The 24631-nt window shown below is 38.5% G+C and overlaps 1 protein-coding gene across 2 annotated transcripts in view; it reads right to left on the bottom strand.

Annotated features, from left to right (window-relative positions):
• adamts3 (ADAM metallopeptidase with thrombospondin type 1 motif, 3) overlaps positions 1 to 21453 on the bottom strand; it is a 77819-nt gene extending 56366 nt beyond the window's left edge. For both annotated transcript variants that reach the window (XM_053228944.1, XM_026931516.3), the window contains exons 1-4: positions 21071 to 21453; positions 20186 to 20207; positions 16944 to 17344; positions 4234 to 4390 (exon numbers count right to left, since the gene is read on the bottom strand). In XM_053228944.1, the coding sequence (XP_053084919.1) occupies positions 4234 to 4390; positions 16944 to 17344; positions 20186 to 20207; positions 21071 to 21127 (637 nt within the window). In that variant the 5' untranslated portion in view covers positions 21128 to 21453. The remainder of the gene's footprint in view (positions 1 to 4233; positions 4391 to 16943; positions 17345 to 20185; positions 20208 to 21070) is intronic.
• Positions 21454 to 24631: the final 3178 nt, after the last annotated feature.

The raw sequence follows: 24631 nt of genomic DNA, 5'->3' as shown, positions 1-24631 counted from the left end.
TTTTTGTAAGACAAATTGAAGAAAAGAACATTTTCTTCGCACCCGTGTGTGCATGTTGATGAAAATGCCAATCTAAGCAGTTTATAGCACAGATTTGCATTTAGCCACAAATCTCCATAAAAGGCAAAGCTCACAGAGAGCTGAAAACAGCAAAATGACTACTAAAAGTGTGCTTCATAAGTGTGGTGTGTGCTATATCTTCAGCCATTTCAGCATGACGACTACCACAGACATACACTAACTCTTGCTCCTTTTTAGGGTGCCAGTACATTTTTCCGAAAGGCTAGTCTTCTCTATTAATTTATTGGTTTATTTTGGATTGCTTTGATGTGAAATGTCATTGAGGTGAAAGCACTGATGTGAAAGCAATTTTATAAAACCCAATGCTTTCTCATCAATGACATGACATTCACATCAATGTCATGTCACTGATGTGAAAGCATTGGGTTTTATAAAATTGTCACTATATTCATATATGCAATTGAAATAAACAAGCTATTTAACCTTGACTGTGCATATAAAATTTCAATAACTCACATCAGTTGGTTAGATAAACATTAGTGAGTCTCATTATACTATCCTTCTTTGCAAATGTACACAAACTCGGACATTCTCATAGGATACAAACAATTTTCACGATTTTCACGATTAACACATTTATTGTGTGAATGTTCCAGTGAATGATTTATGAATAAATATGCACATATCCAGTTTGATAAATCAGGCCCAATGTTGCTACACTATCTATAAACACCACATTTCATTCACTGCTAGCCCCGAACAAACCCTTCGAGCTACAACACACTGCAGTCAGATGCTATGGATTATAGATTAAGAGCTGGGAAGCTGCAGTGACTATTTTACTATCTGCTATGCATTCGGCTGTTCCAGCCCATTTTAAAAGTGAAGCCAGATAAAAGTAAAAGTGTAATGTGTACATAGATAAGGAGCTTAATGTCAGCTACCTTCTTAACTGTTGGGTTTAAGTCTTCCTTGTTCACAGTTCAGTTTAACTCCACTGGATGCCTCGCTCTACCTGCCATTTCTAAAGATGTTCACCTGCCCATAATAAAAAGGATTGTTTGTTTATGAGACTATTTTAATTTTCTTTACATGTCATCAGTTTGAATATTTCTCATTCTTCATTCTTGACAGCTCACCAAATTCCTCCCAGCTAGGCAGCCCTCGCTTAGCCTAACACAGCTGTGTGACAAATATAAATCACTTTTTTTCTCCAGCGACCAAATCCGGATCTTCCCTTCCGAGGGCACTTTGTGGCTGAGAACAAATCCACTCGACCACGACAGCTGTATGCTTCCCTGGCTGTACCAGACAAGAATTCTCAAGGGTTTCTTGAACTATCTGCACTATTCCACAACCCCACTGTTAATCTAACATCTTAAATTGCCCCCTGCTAGAAGCCTTTAGTGGCTGCAGCATGTTAAATGTGCAATTTCCAGTGCTGTGTGTGGCTGATTCTATGCTGTCGTTCTTGGTAATTGTTGCTCCCTCTTGTTAAGCGCATCTACTCAAGGCATGACCAGTGAATTGTCCACAGACCAGACATGCTGAGACAAGATGAAACACTCATTCCACTGCAAGGCTGCAATTTACACTAAACGAGAATTGCTGCACTGCTGGTATTATTTGCTCTTGACCCATGAGATGGAAGTTCTGTGTATAAAAGAAAACTATATACTTTGCAATCATGAGTTTCTTATATCTGTGTTTGTACAATAAGATTTTGGTCAGGAGCAATGTTTGATTGATTATTATTACTTTCCCCTGCCTGATTGCTGCATTGTGTTTACTGAAAGAAGCGTGTGGGACAAATTATCTAAACTAAGAAAGGATCAGCCCTGGTGCTTATTATTGCTAAATTAGGTACAGAGTGAAAAGGTATTGTTTTCACATCCAGATCACAAATGCACATAAGAAGCACTGAATATACAGAATGACTCAGTAACATTCCTTTTCAGATGGGAATTTCTGTGCCTGAATATTCGCCTTTAGTCATTTGGCAGACATTTTTTATCCCAAGCGACGTACAACTGAAATGATCAGTTGAGGCTTCAGGACCCACTGGTTGTCTAGAGGTCCTGGGATCTGAGCTCACAGTTTTCCTATCCCTAGCTCCCCACCTTAATCACTGACCTTCCACTGCTCTTAGAAACACAAAGAAGGTCATAACACATCAGGCCTTTCACTCACTACACATTCAGCAGATGCATTACTGGGTCTCATGCGCTGTCTACTGCCTACAGACGTGAATGAAAAGAGCTTCTGTTAATGACACAGGAAGCTAAGTGGACTTACACATTCATCCTAATGCAAATCCTGTTTAATGAAATTCTGCATAGAAATAATCTGTTTTAACATCCCCTCAAAAGCACTCCAATATTTCACTAATGATTAACACAAGCCAAAAGATGTCAGTTTGCATTATGCAAATGAGAAAATGGTTAATTGCTTATGGCATTCCTTCCTTTGTTAGCATGCTTTGGGGGTGTGCTTCTTTAAAAAACTCGAGGTCAAGAAAAGGCCCTGGCTTAACCTCCATGGCAGGCATTCAAATAACGCACCTCTAAGAGCCTCTTTTAACTAGTCTGCTGACTTACTGTACTCAGCCAAAACGCTACCAGGGGCTGAGGCCAAGTCAGTGTTGCAACACACTCAATGGACACATTCTCTACCACTGTTGAAAGGCTTGAGTTGTTCAAAAGAGGTCCAGTTGAAGTTTCTGTAGAATGTACAGTGGGCAGTGTAATATATCAAACTGCCACCAATAGAGAGGCCTCCTCGACCAGGAGTTATTGATCACACATAACCCTAAGTATTAGGGGTGTAAAAAAACAATTAAATGAAAAAAAAATGCAGCTTGTCAAGTTACCAAGAAACCAGAAAGGCTTCTTTTGCAAAGCCCCAAAAGCCACCTGTCCTGAAGACTTTCCCATGGTGGAAAACATTTGATTGAAATGAATTATACTGGATTGGACTTGAAACGGATCGTATCAGTGCTGAACTGAATCTTACTGAATCAGTAGTGAATTGAAATGTATTGATTCATTGCTTGTTTAAATGAACGATGAAGTTTCATACCCACGCTTAAACCATTTAATTGAGAACTGCTTATCTAACTGTAGTGACTGGTGAAAAATTGTGTCTGCTTTTTTAGGGAATCTAAATAAAAAATGGATGAATTACTCTGGGCTGGTGGTCCTTAAAATACAGCCTAGGATACACGACGGTTTGATGATGGTGGGAGTACACAAGGGTAGCAAGGCAGAGAGAAAGAACCCTGTTCTCAGACTGTAAAAAAGGACCGGAATTTCCAAGCAACCAGAATGGAGTGGCTAATCATTTCTCATTCCTGGATGCCTGCAACAATGGCACAATGGCACGCCACCACTTTGCTATAGCAACCCCAACCACCAGACGAGCGTTCACCCCATAGTGACTGTAAAGGGGTGTAGAGTGCCAGCCCTGAGCTTCCCACATGTTCCGTAGAATCATAAACCTTTTTCACAGAAAGTTTTTGAATGGGAAATACTCTGACTGAGAAACTGTCTAGTTTATTGTGCATACAGAGGTCAAACCAAAGATTCTATTGTCTAGAACATATGCAGTGTTGGCCTGCATACACACAACTAAATTATTTTTCTACGTTTTATTTAATGATAGCTAATTTATAGCTAATTATGCACGTTACAGTGAAGTGCGCATTTCCACACTCCACGCAAGTGCAGCTGCTGCATCCAACATAATTGAATTTCCCCCTGCATGCAAAATATAATGCTTTTAGATTGAGCAAGGTGGTTAATTATAGGAAATCTTAGAAGCCTGATGTGTGCAGAAGCATTGTTTGCATGATTGAATGAAGCACAAAGTTCCCACAGAACAGACTGCTTGGCAATGGGCCAGCAGCACAAAAGGCTTCAGATTGATATGACCCAGGAAGTCAGCATCCCAGGGGGTATTGCACATTTTGATTGCACCTGATTGTGATAACATGAGGTGAAATCCAGCTATCATTTTGAAGGTCCCTAGGAGCTAGTGAGAGTGGTGCCAAAATCTAAACATCACCCACATATAGGTAATAATAGACAGTACTTTTATTTATTATTAATGCAAGATAAGACACAGCAAGATGAACCTTCATTGTCCTTTACGTAAAATTGTTTTAGGAAAAAGAAAAAGAGAAAGCACATATTTGATAACACTGGAGGCACGCACCGGGGGGTTCGTAGTCCATTGAGACATCCGAAGGCGTTTGCAGCAGAGCGGATCTTCTGTACACCACGTGCACTCGTCCATTTTCCTCATATTGCTGCGTGCCACGCTCCAGAGGCTCAATGAAGTATTCATCAGAGTCAGCACGAATCATGCCAGCCTTTAGGGAATACAAACAAAAACATGGCATTCAGCTTTGCTACAGGGATGAGCTACATGCGGAGGTTTGGCCAGATAACTTGCACTCCCTGAGGATCAATTCTGGATCACAATGTGAACTTTTGCTTATTTTTAAACTTGGGTATTTTTTACTCCAGCAACTTGCATTAATCCTGTATTCCTAAAAAGTGAGGTGCAAGTAAAACCCTTGGCAAGTGAAGCATTGCTTTATGTTATTAGCCTATTACAGTATCTTAATAACTGAGACAATCTGACTTCTTGTCATTAGTGTTCTTACTCAGGACTGTTCTATCTTCACTTTTTTTGTGAAAGTGAGCTACTTCTTATACGTAGTGTAGGTGTTTTTTCCCTCTCTCTTCCTTTCCAGCTTTTCTCACGTTTCCACCATATGGTCAGACTTTCAACAGACACTCGCAAATTTGTATTTCAGATTGAGTTTGTTTGTTTTTTATGTATTCTGCATCAAATCACAAATATTACAGATAATGCATTCATCCTGTCTTCAGTGTCTCTTTTTGCAGAAGCAATAAAATTACAGGTTCTATTTTTGTTCATCCCGTTCCACATGCTCGCATCATAAAATTACTGTGCATCGATCAAGCTGAATACTGATATTGAAAGGACAGTTTGGTCATGTAATGTACTATATTTCATACATAGTCTGTCTGCAAATGTTCCTCTCAGGTGAGTATCTCAGTGTCACTGGGTGTGTTTCAAGCCCAGAGAGTGGGTATGTATGTGTCAATGTGTGCATACTTGACGGTTTGTGTGTGTAAGAATGTGTGTGCACGTACTGACCTCCTTGCACTTTTAAAGCAGCTCTTTTAGTCAGTGCCTCAAGCCCCAGAACCGGCCTCATGTCCTCATGTACACAGTCCAGCCTCTCAAAGTTGTGCTCTGGAATGTGCTAGAAGACTACCTCTCTCTCTCTCTCTCTCTCTCTCTCTCAGATACCAGCTTTCTCCTCATCATAGGCTTGGCCTTCTTAGTGCTATCATGTGCGCTCTTCAGAATCAGGGATGCAAAAGTTTGGGCACCCCTGGAGAAATTACATATTTTATTGATTTTGGAGTGAAAAGAAGTAAGCACAGCCTGTGCAACAAGCTATTTTAAAATTCTATCTTTTTGCAAATTTCAGTGCATCTTAATGCACTTTATATTTGATGAACTTAAAAAAAGAAAAAATAAATAAAACAGTAATTGTGACATGTGCAAAAGTTTGGACACTCTTCCAGTTGTAAAGTCTTAGAACTTAATTAACTCGTTAGGCCTTAATTCACTCATTAGGACTTGTTAGGCCAGTCAAAAATTGTCATTAGAAATAACAATTCCAGAGCATAATAAATTCTCTTACTGTTCATGTGCTAACGCAACAATCATTGGCTCTGATAAGCAGCTGTCTGGGAACCTGAATGGGAACCTGTCTGGGAAGATGAATCTAATTGATGCCTACAATGCAGAGGAAGGCTATAAAAAGATATCAAAGTGCTTCCAGCTCACAATTTCCACTGTCTGAAACATCATTAAGAAATTGAAGGTAAGGGGAACTGTGGACGTCAAGGCAAGATCTCAAAGACCAAGAAAACATTTAGTTAGAACTTTCCACATGCCGGGCAGAAAGGCAAAGCAAAAACCCTAAATGACAGGTAGGACCTGTTTTAGCAGGACTGGTACTGCCATCATTTCACTCTGCAGTATTGCTTGCACAAACATGATCTGCATGGAAGAGTCATCAGAAGGAACCTTTATCTGTGACTTCAGCTCAAAAGTGATGTCTGATGTATATAAAACAATAACTACATAAGCAAGAGGCAGTTTGGAAACAATTGCTGTGGACCAATGATGTAAAAATGGAACTCTTTGGTTACAATCACCAAAAGTATGTTTGGAGAAAAAAACGAGCATCATTTGATGAAAAGAACACCTTGCCAAGCATTGGAGTGGAGCTATTAAGCTTTGGGGTTGTGTAACAGTGGCACAAGAAACAATCCATGGGTAGATGGAAGAATGGATTCCAGCAGATATTAGCAAATTCTGGAAACAAATGTGACACAGTCAGTCAAGAAACTAAAGCTGAAAATAGGCTGGCTTCTACAGCAGTAGAATGATCCAAAACATCTCAAAATCTACCATGAACTGCATCAAGAAACACAAAGCTGAGACTTTTGGAATTGCTGTCACAGGCCTCTGACATGAACAACATATATATATATATAATACTTTACTGCATGTATACTTCACTTCAAAAAGACAGAAAACATGGAATTTGAGCAAGGGTGCCTAGACTTACACACAACTTGCATACAACTGTATCTGACCCAAGCCAACATCTGTTTAAGGAATTACTTTATATTCAGAATTTGCATGTTTTATTTCTAAGTGATTAGGGTTGTCAACATGTGGTGAGTGAGGATGGCCTGTTAACACTGTGATTGTGTTGTGAGATGTAGGGAGAGATAAAGGCAAAGAAAGAGTGTGTACAAAGTGTAAGAAAAAGAAAAATAATGTAAAAGCACAATCCTACACCCTTCTAACTTGCCTAATGGAAATAAAATGTCACATGCTCTGACTGTAAAATGTGACAATGCTCAAAACTAAATATTTGCACAGTTCAAATGCCTTCAATAACATGGCAAGCATGAGATGACTTTAGCCTTGACATTCAAAAGCTTGCTCTGAGCTTTAGCTATAGCCATATGTCTCAAATCCTGAAGTGTGAGGCTTAAAAAAGGCAACCCGCTTATGGCTATCTCTGACATATCTACTTATAACATTTTGTAATTAAAATAAGGTCACAAACGAAGGACCCCAAGCAAAAGCTTCTGTTCTGTTACTGGGGTAAATCCAAACAAAAATATTGAAGAATAACAGTGATCATAAAGTCCCACATGGAACAGTTTATTCTTGCACTATTTACTGTGTATTCCAGCATAAAGCCATGGCTTCTCACATCCATGACAATATGTGGAGAGAATTATTTGTAAAAAGCCAAACTATCCCATATCCTTGACCCTAACCTCTACACTGCAAAAAATAACATTTAGCAAGTGAAAATATCTTTAATATGAGAAAATGTATATAATATTCCTTGTTATGAGATTATTATGAGTCAAATAGAAGATTATCAAATTATCAGATTTTATCAGAAGATTATGTTTTTAGATGCTTTTACTCATTTCAAGCTTTAAATATTCTTATTATATGGGCAGATAACTTTTGCTTCTTTCAAAATACTGTACAAATGCTTAAAATTAGAAAAATTATCTCCCAATAGAACAAGACTATCTGAAGCTAAAATACATTTTAAAAACGTCTAGAAATAGGTTTATTAATCATATATTGTCATCTTATAAAATACTAGATAAATTTGACTCTATTCAAGGTGTTTTTACTTGCTAAGATGTCATTTTTTGCAGTGTACATTCACTGAATAAACTATTTTTCAAACACGAACAATGCAGAATCGACAAGATGTACAACTGCCGATCTGTTCAACATCTGAGTACAACAAAAGACACAAAGGACACTTTTTTTGCCTATGGACATGCAAAAAAAAAGCCATGCCAAATTTGTCAACAGATATTTGTACGGAAAGATGGCAAACAAAGCAAATATACCTCTAGCAACTTCTAAAATGTCAGGATGTAGAAATACTCACTGGCATTTATTATAAATCTAGGCACATACTGTATCAGACTGTGTCTTGATGAACATAAAAAATGTGTTATCTCTGCTGTCCTTCTGTACTTTGTTTATGTATTATTAATATTATGAACAGGGCCATTTGTTTTGGGATTGTTCAAACTATGTTGCTGATCTCTGAATGGTGCTTACTTCGTTCTTTCATTTATAATTAACAGTATTAAGAAAGAGATTACAATTCATTTATCTTTAACAACGGCAGTCTATTCAGGAGTCTTTGTGGCACCAAACCAATTAGATCCAAGACAGACATTTTCACCACTGATTTAATAATACCTTGATGTGTCCAGGGTGTCTGCAGCTACTGTTCGGATGGTTTTGGAAAAGCAAACACTATAATTAATGTCTGGCTCATTTCTAAACCCTTACAGACATCAGACTTAGGTGAATGTTTTTAGATGCACATACATTAGCAGCCAAAAGTTTGGACATACTAGATATTTTGAATATTTTGAATATTTTTTGTCATTTTAAATAAGCTCCTAAAACATAATATGTTTTTCAACAAGTAATTTTTACTTAAAATTTAATGGCTTCCTCAAACAAGTAGATTTAATTTAGGAGAAGCACTGAGGAGCTCAGCCTATTTAGGAACTTTAACAAAAGCCTTCCTGGTGACGCTCCATCATGAAGCTTGTGTCAAGGGTGTGCAAAAATTCATCAGGTTTACTGTTAAAAGCGTAAAACATGAAAACGTTTTGATTTGTTTAACACTTTTCTTGATCACTGCATAACTCCATTGGTGTAATTTCATAGTGTTAATGTTTTCATTATCATTCTAAAGCAGTAAAAAAAAATAGTTTTAAAAAACTCTTTCTATCAGCAGGTGTGTCTAAACATTTGACTGGTAGTGGTCTGTGGATGAATGTGCTCTGTGCTTTTGGAAATGAGTTGTTAAAAGAGCAAGATCAGAAGTATTTTTCCTTTCATACAACCCATTATTGGTAGCTGACCCATTTTCAGCCTAGTGATGTAGGTTAAAATGAGTCACCTTGATGCTTAATAACTGAGTTCCTTTTGATTTCTATATCCACCTACTCCTTTCTTTAAAAAATGACATTTTAATGCAGGTTCCATCCATATCTACAAGACTGCAAATACACTATATGCAAGATGGTTAGAATTTGCAACCACTTCAAAACAGTGATGAGCTCAGAGCTGCCCACACATGCCTAGCATACCATATACTGGCCAAAGAGGGCACATGCTGCAGAAATGTTTTATAATACAAGCTAGTGGCAGCAGTGAAGCATTTAAATTCATTGCTAGTAAATTCATAACATTGCATTTCCTCATCCAACCAAAATGCTTCTTGTCATGAATAAATTCACTGACAGATGTATAACACCATGTGGATAGCCCTGTTGTCAACTCAGGTGGTATAAAGATATGAGCAATAAGGTGCCTGCCTCATGTAGCAGACAAAAGCAGGTGGCTTGATAGAGCTTTGCATTACCTAAATAGCAGCCTTAAAAAAGAGATCAAGAGTCCTGTGTTCCATCAGTTTAATATCCCCAGCATCAGGGCTAGCCAAGCAGACAGGCACCCCTGGCCAAGACAAACATATGGGATTCAGCTGAAGGGGTCCAGTTTTCTAAGACAGCCCTCCAGTCTAAACTTTTAAGGAGCCGGTATGAACGTACTTTAAAAAAAGACGCTACCACCTTCGGAAAAAAGCGTGGATTCAGCCTGAGACACTGCTACCTTTCACCCTCCACGTTTAAAGGCGTATTTGGTTTAGAAATGTGTGCAAACCTTCGTCATCATTACCTGCCATTTTCATCCTTCCTTAAAAAGGAACTTTAAGCAAAAAATTACATCGACTAATTTCTTTCCCCAAGGGGAAAAAGATGCAAAGTTGCCCATCCCCAAGGAGGAAAAAAACGTTCTCTAATAAATTGTGGGAAAAAAATGTCATAATAAGCAAGTTATATGAAATATTTTGTAGTAAAATAATAAAGATCCCCTCATTCATGCATTAAACTATATGGTTCAAACACATTAGTTGTCTTAAACAGATTATTCAGAATTCCAAGCACATTCTAAGTGTTCAACACCAAAAACAAATCTTTGCTGAGAAAACAGATTTTCTGTAAACAACCCAATAAAACTTTAAAGAGAGCACGCAACGCGATGTAACCTCATTTTAATTCCCATTTGAAAAGACAACATCGGAATCAAGTCTGGCTCATTCGTTTCTTTTTGTACTGTAGAGAGAAAAAAAATGAGCAAACATTTACCCAGTGCTGTGAGTGGTGTCGAACCCTTACTGGTTAACTGAAAATAAACCTGAACTCTTTGGGTGAATAGGCCCCAATGTCCAGGGCAATGACAACAGAAAATGTGGGCTCTTCTTAAGTTTGGAAGGGTCATTTATGTGTAAACACATAAATATATCAATATAAGTCGCCAAAGTACACGGCTAGACCTGCTTCTACTTGGTTTATGCTGAAGCTAAATTAAAGAAGTAGCTTGCCTCTGCATTTCCTCAGGCATCTCCCTTCCTGGACCTCAAACCATATACCAAAACAGCTCAAGGGTCAGGCTTCTGCAACACACAAGCTCCTCGGCTGAATCAACAGGCTACATCAGTAACTATTAGTGAATACGACTTTTGTGCCCAGTCGTACCTGGTTGGGGGAAGTAACTGGCTCCAGTTCGTTCCATCAAAGAAAACCTTTTTGCTACATCTCAACATTCTGTATATGTGAGCTTAAAGAAACACAAAATATCCTATCAGATGTGAGGTAGGGAGCTGACCATAAGCCAAAGTATCAAAATTTTCAAATACTTCAAGTTATCCTTGTTACTGAAAATTTAGAAAGAAATCAGTAACGTTGCACTGTAATACCATACTTCTCTGAAGAGCATTCTGAAGTGCTGAATCAAAGCACAGCTGCCTCTTAGAAGCCACAATGAGAAATTCTCGCCATTATAAATTCACATTTAGAAATTTATGTGGAAGGAGCTCAGAAAAGTGGAAGGGCACTCACCTCTTGAGTGAGAAAACACTTAACATTAACTATGGCATACATCCAAAGTTGATGTAGATCAGTTATTCTTTTCTGCTACAAGTGCCAGAACAATCTCCTATGATCCAAACTTTACCTGCTTTAGTCCTTCAAAAGAGCCATTGATTTGAGCCAAAATTTGCAGGGGAAAATGTGTTCGCTCCAGATGGCTGGGTTTTAGAGTTCACTTTGGAACACCTTTACATAAAAACTAGAAAGTTCACAAAGTTCATACACTGGTAAGAGTTGTAGATGCAAGCCAAGTAAAAAAATATATATACTATCCAATGTAACGTAACCTTAGGTACAATACTTTTTCAAACTTAAAAATAATGTACAGTATACCACCCAGCTCTCTGTTTGGAACCAATGGGTTAATGCCATAGAGTGCTGGACGGTGTACTGTATTTTTAGCTATAACGGTACTGATTCACAAAAAGGTATGCATTTTTTTTTTTGCAGTTAGCAGTGGTTTTCTGTTACATATAAAAAATTTGCTTATTGCAAAGGTATGAAAGAATGTGCGATATACACTTAACAATTTCAATTTGACCAATTTCTTAGCCTAATATGATGACTCGGATAGACCATGTGAATATGAAAATACGTTCATATTCACAAGTTGAGAGACTAGACACTCATAATGTCATGTTTATCAATATTAGCAAACCCGCTTATTTTTATAAATTACTCTTCCCATGTCGATCAATTCACAAATAAAAGGAATGTGTGTGCTTAGTATATATTCTTTGCTATTTATTTTAAGCTATTAAAAGTCATATTGACCTCATTGTTATATCATTGTACTGTAGATTAATGGTAACACATTTGGATAGCTATACCTGTCAGAACAGTGTGTGTGCAAGCAAGAGAGAGAGATGGCAGCAGGAAAAGGTCAGGTTTAAATAATGCAAACCATGGCCATTTTGTCTGCCATGTCTGTGTAAGTGAAGGACCAGGCAGATGAAAAAGACATCATTTGAAACCGGCGAGACAAACATTTCACATCAGTCAGACAGGGTTAAAAGTTGTTGAAAAGAATTCAGCTAAACCTGTAGCCCTGGGGTCCATTTGGCATTACAGCCCCAAACACAAACACAAGATTTCACTATGTCTTGGTTCAGTTTCTTACATTCGTAAATATTACACTACCATAAACAAGCTAACTCTGGCACTATCCACCCGGAAGTACCACTAACCTGTACGTGTACAAACATTTTGATTTGGTCTATAGTGTAGACACGCTTTGGTTTAAAAAAGGAACTGCAGTCATACTTTTTTCAAGAAGTTGCTTTGGAAAATAAAATACTACCAAATACCTTAATAGCTTCAATACTGAAAAAAAATTGTCATTTAATATTTTAGTCATATTGCCCATCACTACATCATACCCATATTTTCCTTTCATTAACCATTCCTAAAAACATCCTTCAATCATATTCCTTTTCAACAGTAAAAACTGCAGCTGAAACAGCATTCCCTGGTGAAATACCAATTAGGGGTCAGTATGGCCATCAAATCACAGCCAATCAACAGTAGTTCCATGCATCATAGTTATAGAGAAAGTCTATGAATTTTATCCACAGAACTCTACGCCCACCGGTCAGCCTTAATGAGAGCTTATTGAGATCAGAGGTTTTCTAATCAGCTCTGTTCTTTAGCACCATGCAGACAGAGCTTATTGTTCTGTATTCAGACAATACAGTGTATTACAGCTTGAAACGCTTTCTTTTGTGAAGTATTGTCCGGTTAAAAATGGTTAAAAAAGGGACATTGCAAAGTGGGCTATTAAAGAACACAATTCAATGACTCATGCACTTGACCACATCCTGGACACACACATTATACTAACAGTCAGACAGCAGGGAAAACTTGCTTTAAAACTGAGCACAGCAGTGTATCACACGTCTACTCCTGTTCATCACTTCCTACATTCCCCTGTACTTCATAGCTTGACATACACTATGGTGACACATGTATGAGAATTTTGCAGGCTGTATAACATAACATGTCAGACGTGACTACCAGTGTTCTCCATTTATGGTCCATCTGAGCAAGACATGAATGTCCATTAACCTGCTAAGCAATGCTCCAACACCAACTATGATAATCAGAATAATAACTTGTACCTGCAGATGCTATCAAACGCCCCAAAAATGGATATTCAAACAGTAGTGATTTTTAACACAGTATTCTTTGTCTACCTTGAGAGGAATGCTAGGTATGAACTGGGCTAAGAAGAAAGAACAGTTCAAAGGGCCCATTGCATTGGCGCATGGATCTGAGGAACACCAACTGCTGCAGACATGTAAAAGACATGGTGCTGAAGAGCACTGGCTCCACTCGTTAGTAGCCCTAAGTTCTGGACAAAAGGAGTGGTGTGGGGCCAAGAACCATGGCATGAGGCCAGCCGCCTGTTTGAAGCTCTGCCAAAAGCCCAATATTCAGATCAGACATTCTGCACCAGGCTGAAGAATATGACTTCCATTTCCACAGAAATCACAGAGATGTCAATTAAGTATAACCGGCACTGTCTATAAAGGTTTTCAGTCTTCCACATGGTTTTGTAATGACTTTTGCAAATAAGTCAGGGTGGCTGGACTTCATTGGTGCCTCAGACTGGTGCACCATCATCAAGACTATACACTATATGGCCAAAATTAGATGAACATATGTGGACAGTGTGGACAATACTGTGGACAATACGTGGACAATACTGAGTATTGAACATCCCATCCCAAAACCATAGGCATTAATACTGAGTTGTTCCCCCTTCACTGCTATAACAGCCTCCACTCTTCTGAGAAAGCTTTCCACAAGATTTTGAACTGTGGGGATTTGTGCCCATTCAGCGACAAAAACAGAAGAGGCTGCGCACCGATGTCCAGCAACCAACCCTGGTAAACCATGTCTTTATGGACCTCATGTTGCACATAGGCACACTGTCATGCTGAAACAGGTTTGGGCTAGGCCTCTTAGTTCCAGTGAAAGGAAATCTTAATTCTAATAATTAACAATTATGTTTTTCCAGCTTTGTGGCAACAGTTTGGGAAAGACCCTTATATGGATTTTTACGGTCAGGTATCCACATACTTTTGACTAGTGAGAGTTTAGCTGACTTATTACTAGACAAAAGACCGCATCTATCAAAGCAAAGTTTTGAGCAATGCATCAGGGTCATGTAACTATTTCTGCATATCCACTACCAGGGTGAGTTTCTGGGATCTTGCATAGCAGGACCAGACATGATCACTCTGAAGATTCCTCTTTCCTTCCTTTATGGAAGGAATGTTCACAGGCCAGAGCCATGCTTATCTCATGTGAGCAAGTCCATTCCTCCTTCTGCCTTTCCTCCACAGGGGTTCGGGTCATTCCACTATGCTCCCACAGACTTCACAGGCCCAAGAACTGAGGCTACGCATAAAGACTTCCAGACCTGCAGCAGCTCTAATTAAGACCAGTCAAACACACACCTAGTAAAGACAGAGGGCCACTTAACATCAAAGGCTGTCCACCAATGTTCACTGTTAGATCCAGTCTTCTGGGATGTGCTTGGGGTGGTAAAACATTAACAGGCTATTCAGGCTTTAGAGGATTTTCTAGAACAGTTACATTTTCTGATAATAATATCTTGAGGCCAGTGAATGATTGTAATGGGTTCTTGGGACTTTACTTGAAGCTGATCAATTTACTTCCGCTAAGGTTATGGAAAACCCTTGGTGTTACAGATACCCTATAAGAAACACTTGGCAATGGCACTTCATCCTACTGCTGGCAGGTTCATTCATATTGTTAAACTGCTCTCAAGAAACCAGAAAGGACTCATATTTGATACATCATATTACAAAGAACATACAAGACTTTAGAATATGCTAAAAAGAATACTCCAGGAAAGAAGCTTCAGCACCTTGATCTTCAACCATATTTTGATTTGTATCAGTTAGAACTGCCCTTTCAAACTGTTAAGTCAATGTTTCCATGTAACTAGTCTTCATTAAACATTTTTACACTTAATCTATAATTAAAGCTTGTTACACCTTTTGAACTACCACTGTGTATTTCTTAAAAAGGCAGCACACTCTACAGAATTCAATGCACACAGAAAGAAAGTGCATCATGCTTCATTATATTGTTAAATATATATTCAGTTAATTGTGTACAGTATGAGGGCAGAAGATCTCAATTCCCATGGCAACAACCCTAACCCCACATTAGATAATTTGCCCTGTCCTAAATTTGCTTCAGTTAAAGGTTAGACTTCTCTCATATTTTCAAGTAAGGTTAAGCTAATTAACCAAAATGACATTTTTAATAATCGTCTTTAACAAGCCTTTGAACCAATACTTCTTAGTTGACTGTATTCCCACAACACCCACACTTACTTATGGCAAGGATTTTTTAATTGTGTAACAATGTAACAAGTAAATGAGAACTTGATTACTGGTCTCATGTAACCCAGCTCTCTGATAAACCCACACTTTTTCCTTCCTGTAAAAAACCTTTTGCCTCTGGATAAATCCTAGCAAAGGAAGAGGGCTCTCGTCCCAGTGTTAGTTGAACCCCTGAGGATTGGAAGCAGCAGCTCATTTGTCAGCATCCTGGAGTGACCCGAGGTTCACTCAACTCTGCTATCAATTTGGACACTCGCCCAGGGCACCAGTATCTGTTGTGAGGGGGTTGCTGGGCTTGAAGTGCTGCACAATGGGACCCCTGTACTTTTTTACATCAAGGATATTTTTATAAGCTTCAGCTTAAACTACAACTATAGTAGTGTGAGAGAGCTACACTTTTTATTTTGGATGTCGGCATCATTGTGTTCAATACTTCTTCCACATTTATAGCTGATGTATAATTTACAGCATGTGAGAAGCAAAGGGTACTGGGTGTTGGAGCTGGCAAAATTTCATTTATTCAGGTTACGCTATTATATTATCACATAAACTCCAAATACTGATGTGAAATGAAAATGTATAATAATAGCCTTCCACTATGCTAATCATTACTGTCACTAAGATGGTAAAATAGTAATGTTTAAGCTCTGGAGGCCTGGAGCATGCCTGAGTGAGCGGAACACCATGCTGCCCCCACATGCGGGGAAAAAAAGTTTACAAGGAGGATATATGTTGCGTAAAGAGGAAGTTAAGTCTGCAGGCTGCATATTTTGTGTAGGAGAGTGTGTCTAAAAGGCAGGAAGCCTCCTTACTGAGCATGAGCGCCGCAATCCATAACCGAATCATAAACCCTTAAACTCCTGCCTTATTGTTGAGTTATTTATCTTAAAGAGTGTTATTCAGTAATTGCTACAAAATATCCTGTAGCTAGAGTGAAACTATATATGTTGTATATAGTTACGAGAGTGACCAACTTGAGGGTGGATCCAGCTTTATATTTATTTGTAAATATACGTTATTTATAAGGTTTGAATGGTCTTGCAATAGCAAACATTAAAGTTTGCAACTAATGGTTCATGCACAATTTTTGACAATATGCCACTCTAGCAATAATGAAAAACATCTTTCCTGCCAGCCTTTTTTCTTTGAATGTTTGCACTCTTCTTATTGTTTAATTTGTGAAATTGTAGAAAACTACAACATTAGCGCACATTCACAAAGCAAGTTATTAGAGTCAAGTTAATGGTATCTTTTGGCTGTTGCTCAAAATGGCATTGTGTAAATTATATCACAATATATAACGAGAATTACAAATATACAGACATTAAAAATATTGGTAAGGCCATGTTAAGAAGGGAGAGACCATATGTATATACAAATTAAGGCTGATTAGTAACTTGGGGTCAGAACGCTCTGTGAGAACACTTACCAGACCGTCACAGTTGTTAATAGCAACCGACGCTCCAGGCACGTCAGTGATGTCCCCAATAAAATTGCAGTCCGTCTTAAGCAGCTCTCTCCTCAGAATCCTGTCTGCGTAGGTGTCATTCTCTGTGCCATTGCCAGGCACCAAAACCTCGTCGTGCCACTCTACCATGGCGCCAGGTGCCACTAGCCTTCTGTTGGGCCAGAGCCGCAGGTGAAACTCCTTGCCAAAAGCAGTGACATTGAAGAAGAGTTTCTCACCTGCTGGCTCAGTGGCATAGGGCACGTTGCGCTTGACACGCTGCTTGTGATTTGCTGAGAGGAGGTGTGACAAGAAGTGGCCGCCTGAGTCAGTGCTGATAGGCGTGACCAGGCCATACTCCTTCAGTCGGCTCTTCAAGAAGTCTGATGAGATAGCAGAGAGAAAGCACATCAGGTCAGTAGTCAGACCTTCTACAGAAATCATTAATCATTAAAAGGTCTCTGCTTGGTCAAGGCTCTAACTTCTGAAATTGAATACAGCCCTAATCTTAAGAGAGAAAAACTCTCAAACTTTTTAGGAATTACTCTAACCAGGCACTAGTTCCTTCTGACAGAAAAAAACACATATGTAACAACCTAGAACACGGTCTGTAATTATATAATTCCTCTGAACTCGCTATGCTGTTTCATTTATATGGCAGTATTCCATCGGACACTCATTTACTCATTTGTGGTTAACTAAATAGGCAGAGGATGTTTAACGCTCTCAAACAGTATAATTCCAAGGTAAATTTCCACCACAATTGGCCTGCCACATGTATAAACGATGGCTTGAATGCAGGTAAGCATCTGAAATAGGTAAAAAGTTATTGAAGTGCCTTGTAATTTGCTTGCGGTACCTTTACCAATGTAGAATATAAAAGCAGATGTTATTGTCTAGCACACTGTGTAAGGTTGACAAAATTAAAGGCTTTGCCTCCCTGCAAGGTCTGGTTTCAGGCACATTTACAACAAAAAATAATAAAGTTTGCTTACAGTATTCAAGACATCTGTCAAATTCTAGGTAAAACAACCTCTAGAGGGATATCCTACAGTCAAGTGACAAATTAAAGGAAAAACCCAACCTAAACTGTGGACATGAGGGGTTGGGAGAGTGGAAACCTAACTGCCTCGAAGCATGCTTACTTAATAGTCCAGTTAAGCTAATCAGAAGGAAGCCTTATGGCACGTGTCAAACAAAAGGGCCTCGAGACAAGTTCAGCCCGCAGCCTTGCCGCCTCCCATTGCATATTGCCCTGTTTCAATTTGTTGTCATTAAAAAATAAATGTATTAAAATGTAATATTTCATTTGTGTCAGTGTCATCTTGTGTCAATACGAAGCCTGTATCGGGATATGTCTCGTATCATGGCTTTAGTGTACCGTCTCATGCCTAGTGTAAAGCTTCTACGACACATCACTCCAAAATCTTCCATAGGTGATCAGATCTGGAGACTGTGAAGGCCATAGCATATGATTTCCATCATTTACCAACTCAATAAACCATTCTGTGAGCCCTCGTGCCCTGTGGATGGAGAGCAGTCATCCAGGAAGAGACCACTCCCATCAGGATAGAAATGTTTCATCATAGGATAAAGGCAATCAGAAGAATTTCGCACTGATTTGCAGTGACCTTTCCCTTGAAAGGAACAAGTGGACCAGAACCGCCCCAGGAAAATGTCTCCAGAGCCACCGTTTTTTTCTTTTAATTCATCACTCATCTGTAGTTCCTGTAAAAACACTGTTGATATCTCTGATACATCTATTTGAATTCTTGACTATTTACAAGAATATAAATGAGCCTTGGTCCAAATGAAAAAATATACATTTGTAAGTTGGGCAAACTAGACCGTAGCAACTTAAAAAAAAAGTAAACCTCAAGAATAAGTATCCTGTTCTCTTCCCATGAAGAGAATTTTCTTCCCATGCAGTTTGTTTAAAATGTCATAAAACTGAATAGAGCATTTTTGTCCGTAAAAGTCTACAAAGATGTTTCTGAATGGCATAAGAGTAACAGTCTTTGGCAATGTTGTGGCAATACTGTAACTGCTCTAACAGCCAGTAAAGCTCATTAAATTGGACTGTAACAGTTGAACTGAATTATAACTCTCTATAACTATAATCTCTCTCTGTGGATGAGATTGAGTAAGGTGTGCAACCTATCCAACTTTCCAAGATAAACATAAAGAAGTCCCATAAAGGAGAACTCTATCAGTTATTCATTTGCTAATTATGTAATAAGTGTATATAATTTTTACACAGCTATGAAGCAGTCTTGCTCTTACTCTTTGGTAACAGGATAGGTATTGTATGTACCTGACTTTGTTTTTCTTCAATTACGTTATAAATATAACTACTAACAAACTTGATTTCAAATATGATAAAACAGGCTCAGCATTATTCCACATATGTCTAGATTGTAAATTAGCACATATCTTTAATGTTACAATAATGTGAAAATTTGTTAAAGTCCTCTCCACAAACAGTTTGAACTGCTATGAGTCCATGTTTTTTATTGTCTTGATAATGAATTTGGTGTGTCTAGACTGATTGAGGTAGACTGAGCTCTAATCTGCAGTACTTCTTAACTTCTGAACTTCTTTAAATGTTCCAATTTAGTCCACTAATATTATATCTCGCCTATTCTTCCAATCTGGCTATCTGGTCTCAGTTTTGAACTGCCCAGGTGCTGTCAGTTATACAATATTCATGATTTCTGGTTGTAATCCATGAATCCATGAATGCACCCACACAGTTTATCTGCAATCCAGTACACTTCAATCCTAGTTTACTCTATTAAGTTTTGTTTTCTGTTGGAAATAATAATAATAATAATAATAATAATAATAATAATCAAATCTTAATTTCATTTTTTAACACCTATAAAAATAAATAATAGAAACTGACAAACAGATTGAAAGGCGGCATTCTATTAATATTCGGTGTTATATTTGAGTGTATTCCAGTTAGAATATATAGTCCTTTCACAACTTTTCTCACTTTTTGGCCCACTGTGGCCTTCCCACTTGGCATGAAATAAACCCATTTACACTCCACTTTTTCCTCAAGTGTTACCTGAGAGCAATTAACATTTGCTCCTTAAACTCCAGCTGCTCCTCTAAAACAGTGTCGCTGTTCACATAATTACTTAAACGCCAACTTAAAACAAATCTGGCTGTGAAGTTTTCTAAAAAGAAGTGTATAGGATCAAAACGCTGTGCCTTACCTTCTTTATTAATTTCGCCAGCCTGAAAGAAAGGAGAAAGAGTTTTAAAGTGATCAAAATGCACACACATACAGAGCCAAGGTCTACACTTTGAGATCAAAACTTTTTTTAGATTCGAAAGGAGAGTAAAGTTATAAAAGTGCTGAGGAATGTGGCAGATTGCAGGTTGAACTTTTAGATTTTACTTGCTTATTGACTGATTATACACTCTGTGAAAAACGAGCGTATAAAGTGTGCCTTCGCTGTGGCTGGTGCTGGTGCCGTATCCTCACACTTACACCTCCTGTACCTTTAATATGTATCTTTCACCTGGAAATGTGCATGTAGTGTACTTTCAAGCTTTACACTAAAAACTAATTATGGTTCATTTATGTGTCTAAAATCAATTTTTTCACATTTTTAACTCAGAATTTATCCACATTTCCAGGCGAAAGGTACATATTAAAGCTACAAAAAAGGTGGACTCTTTAAAAATAAGACCAGCAATGAGGAAATGTACAGTTCTGGACTATTTTCCTGAGAGTGTCCATAAGACTTGACATCAAACCTGACAGTTTGGCAAACATGTAAGATATTAGAATGAAATTCACCCCTTACCTAGTTGACCCATGTCCAGAAGAGCACACTTCAGTCTATTAAACGGCTTTTATACCAGTCAGTCATGTAAATAATTAGATTTTTGTTCAGACGTACCGGCGATATTAGCTAACGTTTCATATCGCGATATTACCGTTAAGTCCGCTTAGCTACACGCTAGGCTTCTGTCAGGCGACAAATGTGGTTCCTTGCCATTCTTACAAGGTTCCAAACTTTTTTTTTAATCAAAGTTTCAAATTTTCTCCATTTTCTTTCTTTCAGAACCAGAAGACTAGAAGTTTGACTTACCAAAGTGGCTGAGGTCAAAGCCACTACAACGAGTAACCTGAGTGACAGCGCGTCCATCACGAGTCGGCTTTTTTCCCTTCAACTTTCAGTCTGAAGAAAAAAACTAAAGTTCAAGTCTTCCAAAAAAAAAAGAAAAAGAAAAAACTACCACTTGGCCACAAAATTCATTCTTTAACCAACAAACCAACATAAAAAGTAGGGATGGTTGCGTCAGTCGAAAGTTTGTAGCACTCGGGTCAATGTTTAGTTTTTGTTACTTTTTAAAACAACTGAAAATACTAATGAGCTGTAAGACTGAGCCTTGTGCTGGCTGGACAGAGCCGCGTGTGTGTCCTCGTGTGTGTGTGAGTGAGTGTGTGTGTGTGTGTGTGAGTGTGTGTGTGTGAGAGAGAGAGAGAGAGAGAGAGAGAGGCGGCTCGCGCGACCTGGCTAATAAACTCCAGAGCAGCTCTGGCCGTGACGTCACTGGCTGTCCGTTAGTAGCGAAGCGCGCGCTGAGAGGAGGAGGAGGAGGAATATGGAAAGAAAACACATGGTAGTACTTTTGCCAAAGTGAACTGTGAAGACCCAGTTTGTCGTCTACCTCTGTTCGAAAACTGAAGTGCTGCTAATACAACATTTAAGCCGTCACCTTTGTATTAGAAAGTAATTTGTATTTGTATGATGGCCTCCCAAAAAACCTTTCACACAGTCAAACTTTCTACTAAATCCTGTAGTTCTGAGACGTACTGACTTCTCTTTTATGTGTAACTCAACCGGAAGTAATGTTATGGTTGCCTCCAAAAAAAAAAAAAGAAAAGGGAAGAAAATTGCATTTAAAGACTTAACTCCAATTCCACTGAAAGACACCTCACTTAACTTCTATAACATTTATAACCTAATATACTTTTGTAAAGTACATTATTCTCCACGTTTACAATGGGAAATGAGGTACCACTTTGGCCCTGTTCACACCTGGCATTAACATTAACACGCATCCTGGGTGATCCGTCCGTAAGTGGACAGTGCTAAGTAAGGGTGTGAACAGGGTCAAAAGCATTTCGAAGATGCATTGTGATCTGATCACGCAAACTACATTCGGAGGTGGTCTGGGATGCATGTGGCCACTTCACTTTTGTTCCGTGAACCCGCCTGATCGACTGCATCATTGCCCTAGCGAGAAACTGCGTAATCATGGCAAGACTGTTTGAAATTCATGTTGCTCTGATAATAATTCTCCACTATCCACTGATAATAACTCTCCCCTGCACTTCTAATGTGCACCCATTCTGCATTCTGCAGGGTCTTGTGACTAAGACATCAGAAATGAAAGCAGCTGCTTTTTATAGCTTCGTTCATCGTCTTATCTCCTGTTCAAGTATTATTAAGAACCCATTGCAAGCAAAACCTTTGAAACAGCCTGCACATGAACATAAAATAGGATTCGCGGGAGATTTCTGCCTGAAAACAAATACAGCGGAAGGCTGACATAGTGAAAGTGCATGAAACCTTTCCTCCAGCAGCAGTGATGTATGAAATCCGAATGCAAGTGGTCACAGGGGACACATTCATAATGCCAGGTGTGAGCGACTGTGCGTCTCGGCTGTCCACTTGTGGTTGGATCACTCGAGACGGATGTGAATACCAGGTGTGGACAGGGCCTTAGATTATGAGCAACATCCACATCAATCTCTGTCTCATCATGTGAGGAAGAGTCACTCACAGCTTTTGAAAACCGGAGCCTAATCCATCTACATTTACTAGAATGCTCACTTTACGCCCTAACATTGGTGGAGAAATAATCACTGACTATTTCGGTCAGTTCTGTTCTGTTGGCTAAATTTTGTGTTATTAATGCCTTTTAATTAGATCACTCAGACATTCTGACAGAGTCTGTAAGCACTCTTCTCTGTTTTGACGATGATGTGACAGTGAAAATGTCAGCTGGTGTCTGATCACAAACTGAATTGATTAGGCTTTGACATGTAACTATCCAAAAACCTTTCTCTATTTATATCTTTTCTCTGGCTTGTTAACCAACATGATCTTGGCAGGCAGACAGCCAGAGCAAGGTTAGAAAATAACCTTAAAATATTTCCATATAATTTTGGTAAAATTTATTTATGCTTTCTTAAAGTGGAGATGTCAATTTTGGTCAAAACTTGATATTTTTTTAATTTTGCTGTTTTCCAGAATTCAGCTGTAGCAACTTCCAATGGGTTTTCTGGGCCGCCTCACATTTACATTTACAGCATTTAACACATGACTTTATCCAGACTGAACTGGTGTAGAAGTAGGGCTGCAGTGCTCGTTTGAAGACAGCCGGTGACTCAGCTATTCTGAATGCCAGGGGAAGTTCATTCCACCACCTGGGTGCCAATACAGAGAAGAGGCTTGATGCACGTCTTTCCTGCGAGTCAGATGGTGGGTCAAGCTTGAAGGGAAGTACGGGAAGTTCAGGCTTGTACGGCCAAGCACCAGTGTTTAAATCTTATTCGTGCAGCCACAGGAAGCCAGTGGAAGGAACACAGCTAATGGGGTTATGTGGGAAAACCTAGGGAGAGGTGGTTTACAAAAAAAAAAAAACATTTAACCTTTGAACCATACTATGAATTTAAATCAGATTTTATATTGGCCTGCCAGGTTTGTCTAGATCTAGCGCCTATATGGCAGGATGATATTTTTCACCTCTATTCAGCTCTATATTATTTCACTTTCTTTCCGTGATAGATCTGTGAGGGAAAAATAAATTGATGAGGATTGATATTTCACTCACATAAGTTAAAGACATGGGGTGTATTTCGATGCTGTTGCAAATGTTTAGGTTATCACAATATGCTTTTCTTTTAGGCCAAAGGTGTTTGACTGGTAACAAGAGATCCACTGACCATCCACTGTGTACAGCTGAGAGGTGTTATGCAATGCCTATACATGTAGGTTTAACTGAGCAGAAGAGAGTTGAGCAATAGATTATATCCCACTATGTTGAGAACAAGTAATCAAAGCCTTTACTTAAACTGTATATACTTTTGGGTCATAAATTTTTACTTAATATAGGACAAACTAACTAAAATAGAACAAACTTTTTCCAGACTGTTCCAGACTTTTTTATCAGACTGTTTGTACTTGACTAAATAAAAGAAATAAAACATGATGGGGCATTCTATTATAGGTAAATAATCACTGACGGTGGTGTGATACCCCAAAGTAGATTATTTTCCTATAGTGTTTCATTCCTCCTATACCACAGTGATTTGCCAATGGTTATGAGTTTCAATAAATTAATGAAAAACACTGTGTGCTTTTAAAGCACTTTTAGGAACATTTCATGTCAAATTCACTTACATTATAGTTCACTTACATTATAACAGATATAAACAGTCGTCCTTTACTGTAGGAAACATAACATATTAGAATATGTTTTTCACAGTTTTGGGTCAAGATGACAAGAGAAAACGATGACTTTAAATGACTTTAAACAGTGAGTTCATTATTGGGGCACAGATTACAGGAGCTTCAGTTCCAAGACTGCTCAACTGGTGAGAGTTTCAATCAGAACAGTGACTAAAGTGATATCTGCAT

This window comes from Pangasianodon hypophthalmus, chromosome 24 (genome assembly GCF_027358585.1).
Source record: "Pangasianodon hypophthalmus isolate fPanHyp1 chromosome 24, fPanHyp1.pri, whole genome shotgun sequence".
Classification (NCBI taxonomy): Eukaryota; Metazoa; Chordata; class Actinopteri; order Siluriformes; family Pangasiidae; genus Pangasianodon; species Pangasianodon hypophthalmus.
Note: the sequence above shows the minus strand (reverse complement) of the source record. Positions and strands in the feature narration are given on the sequence as shown.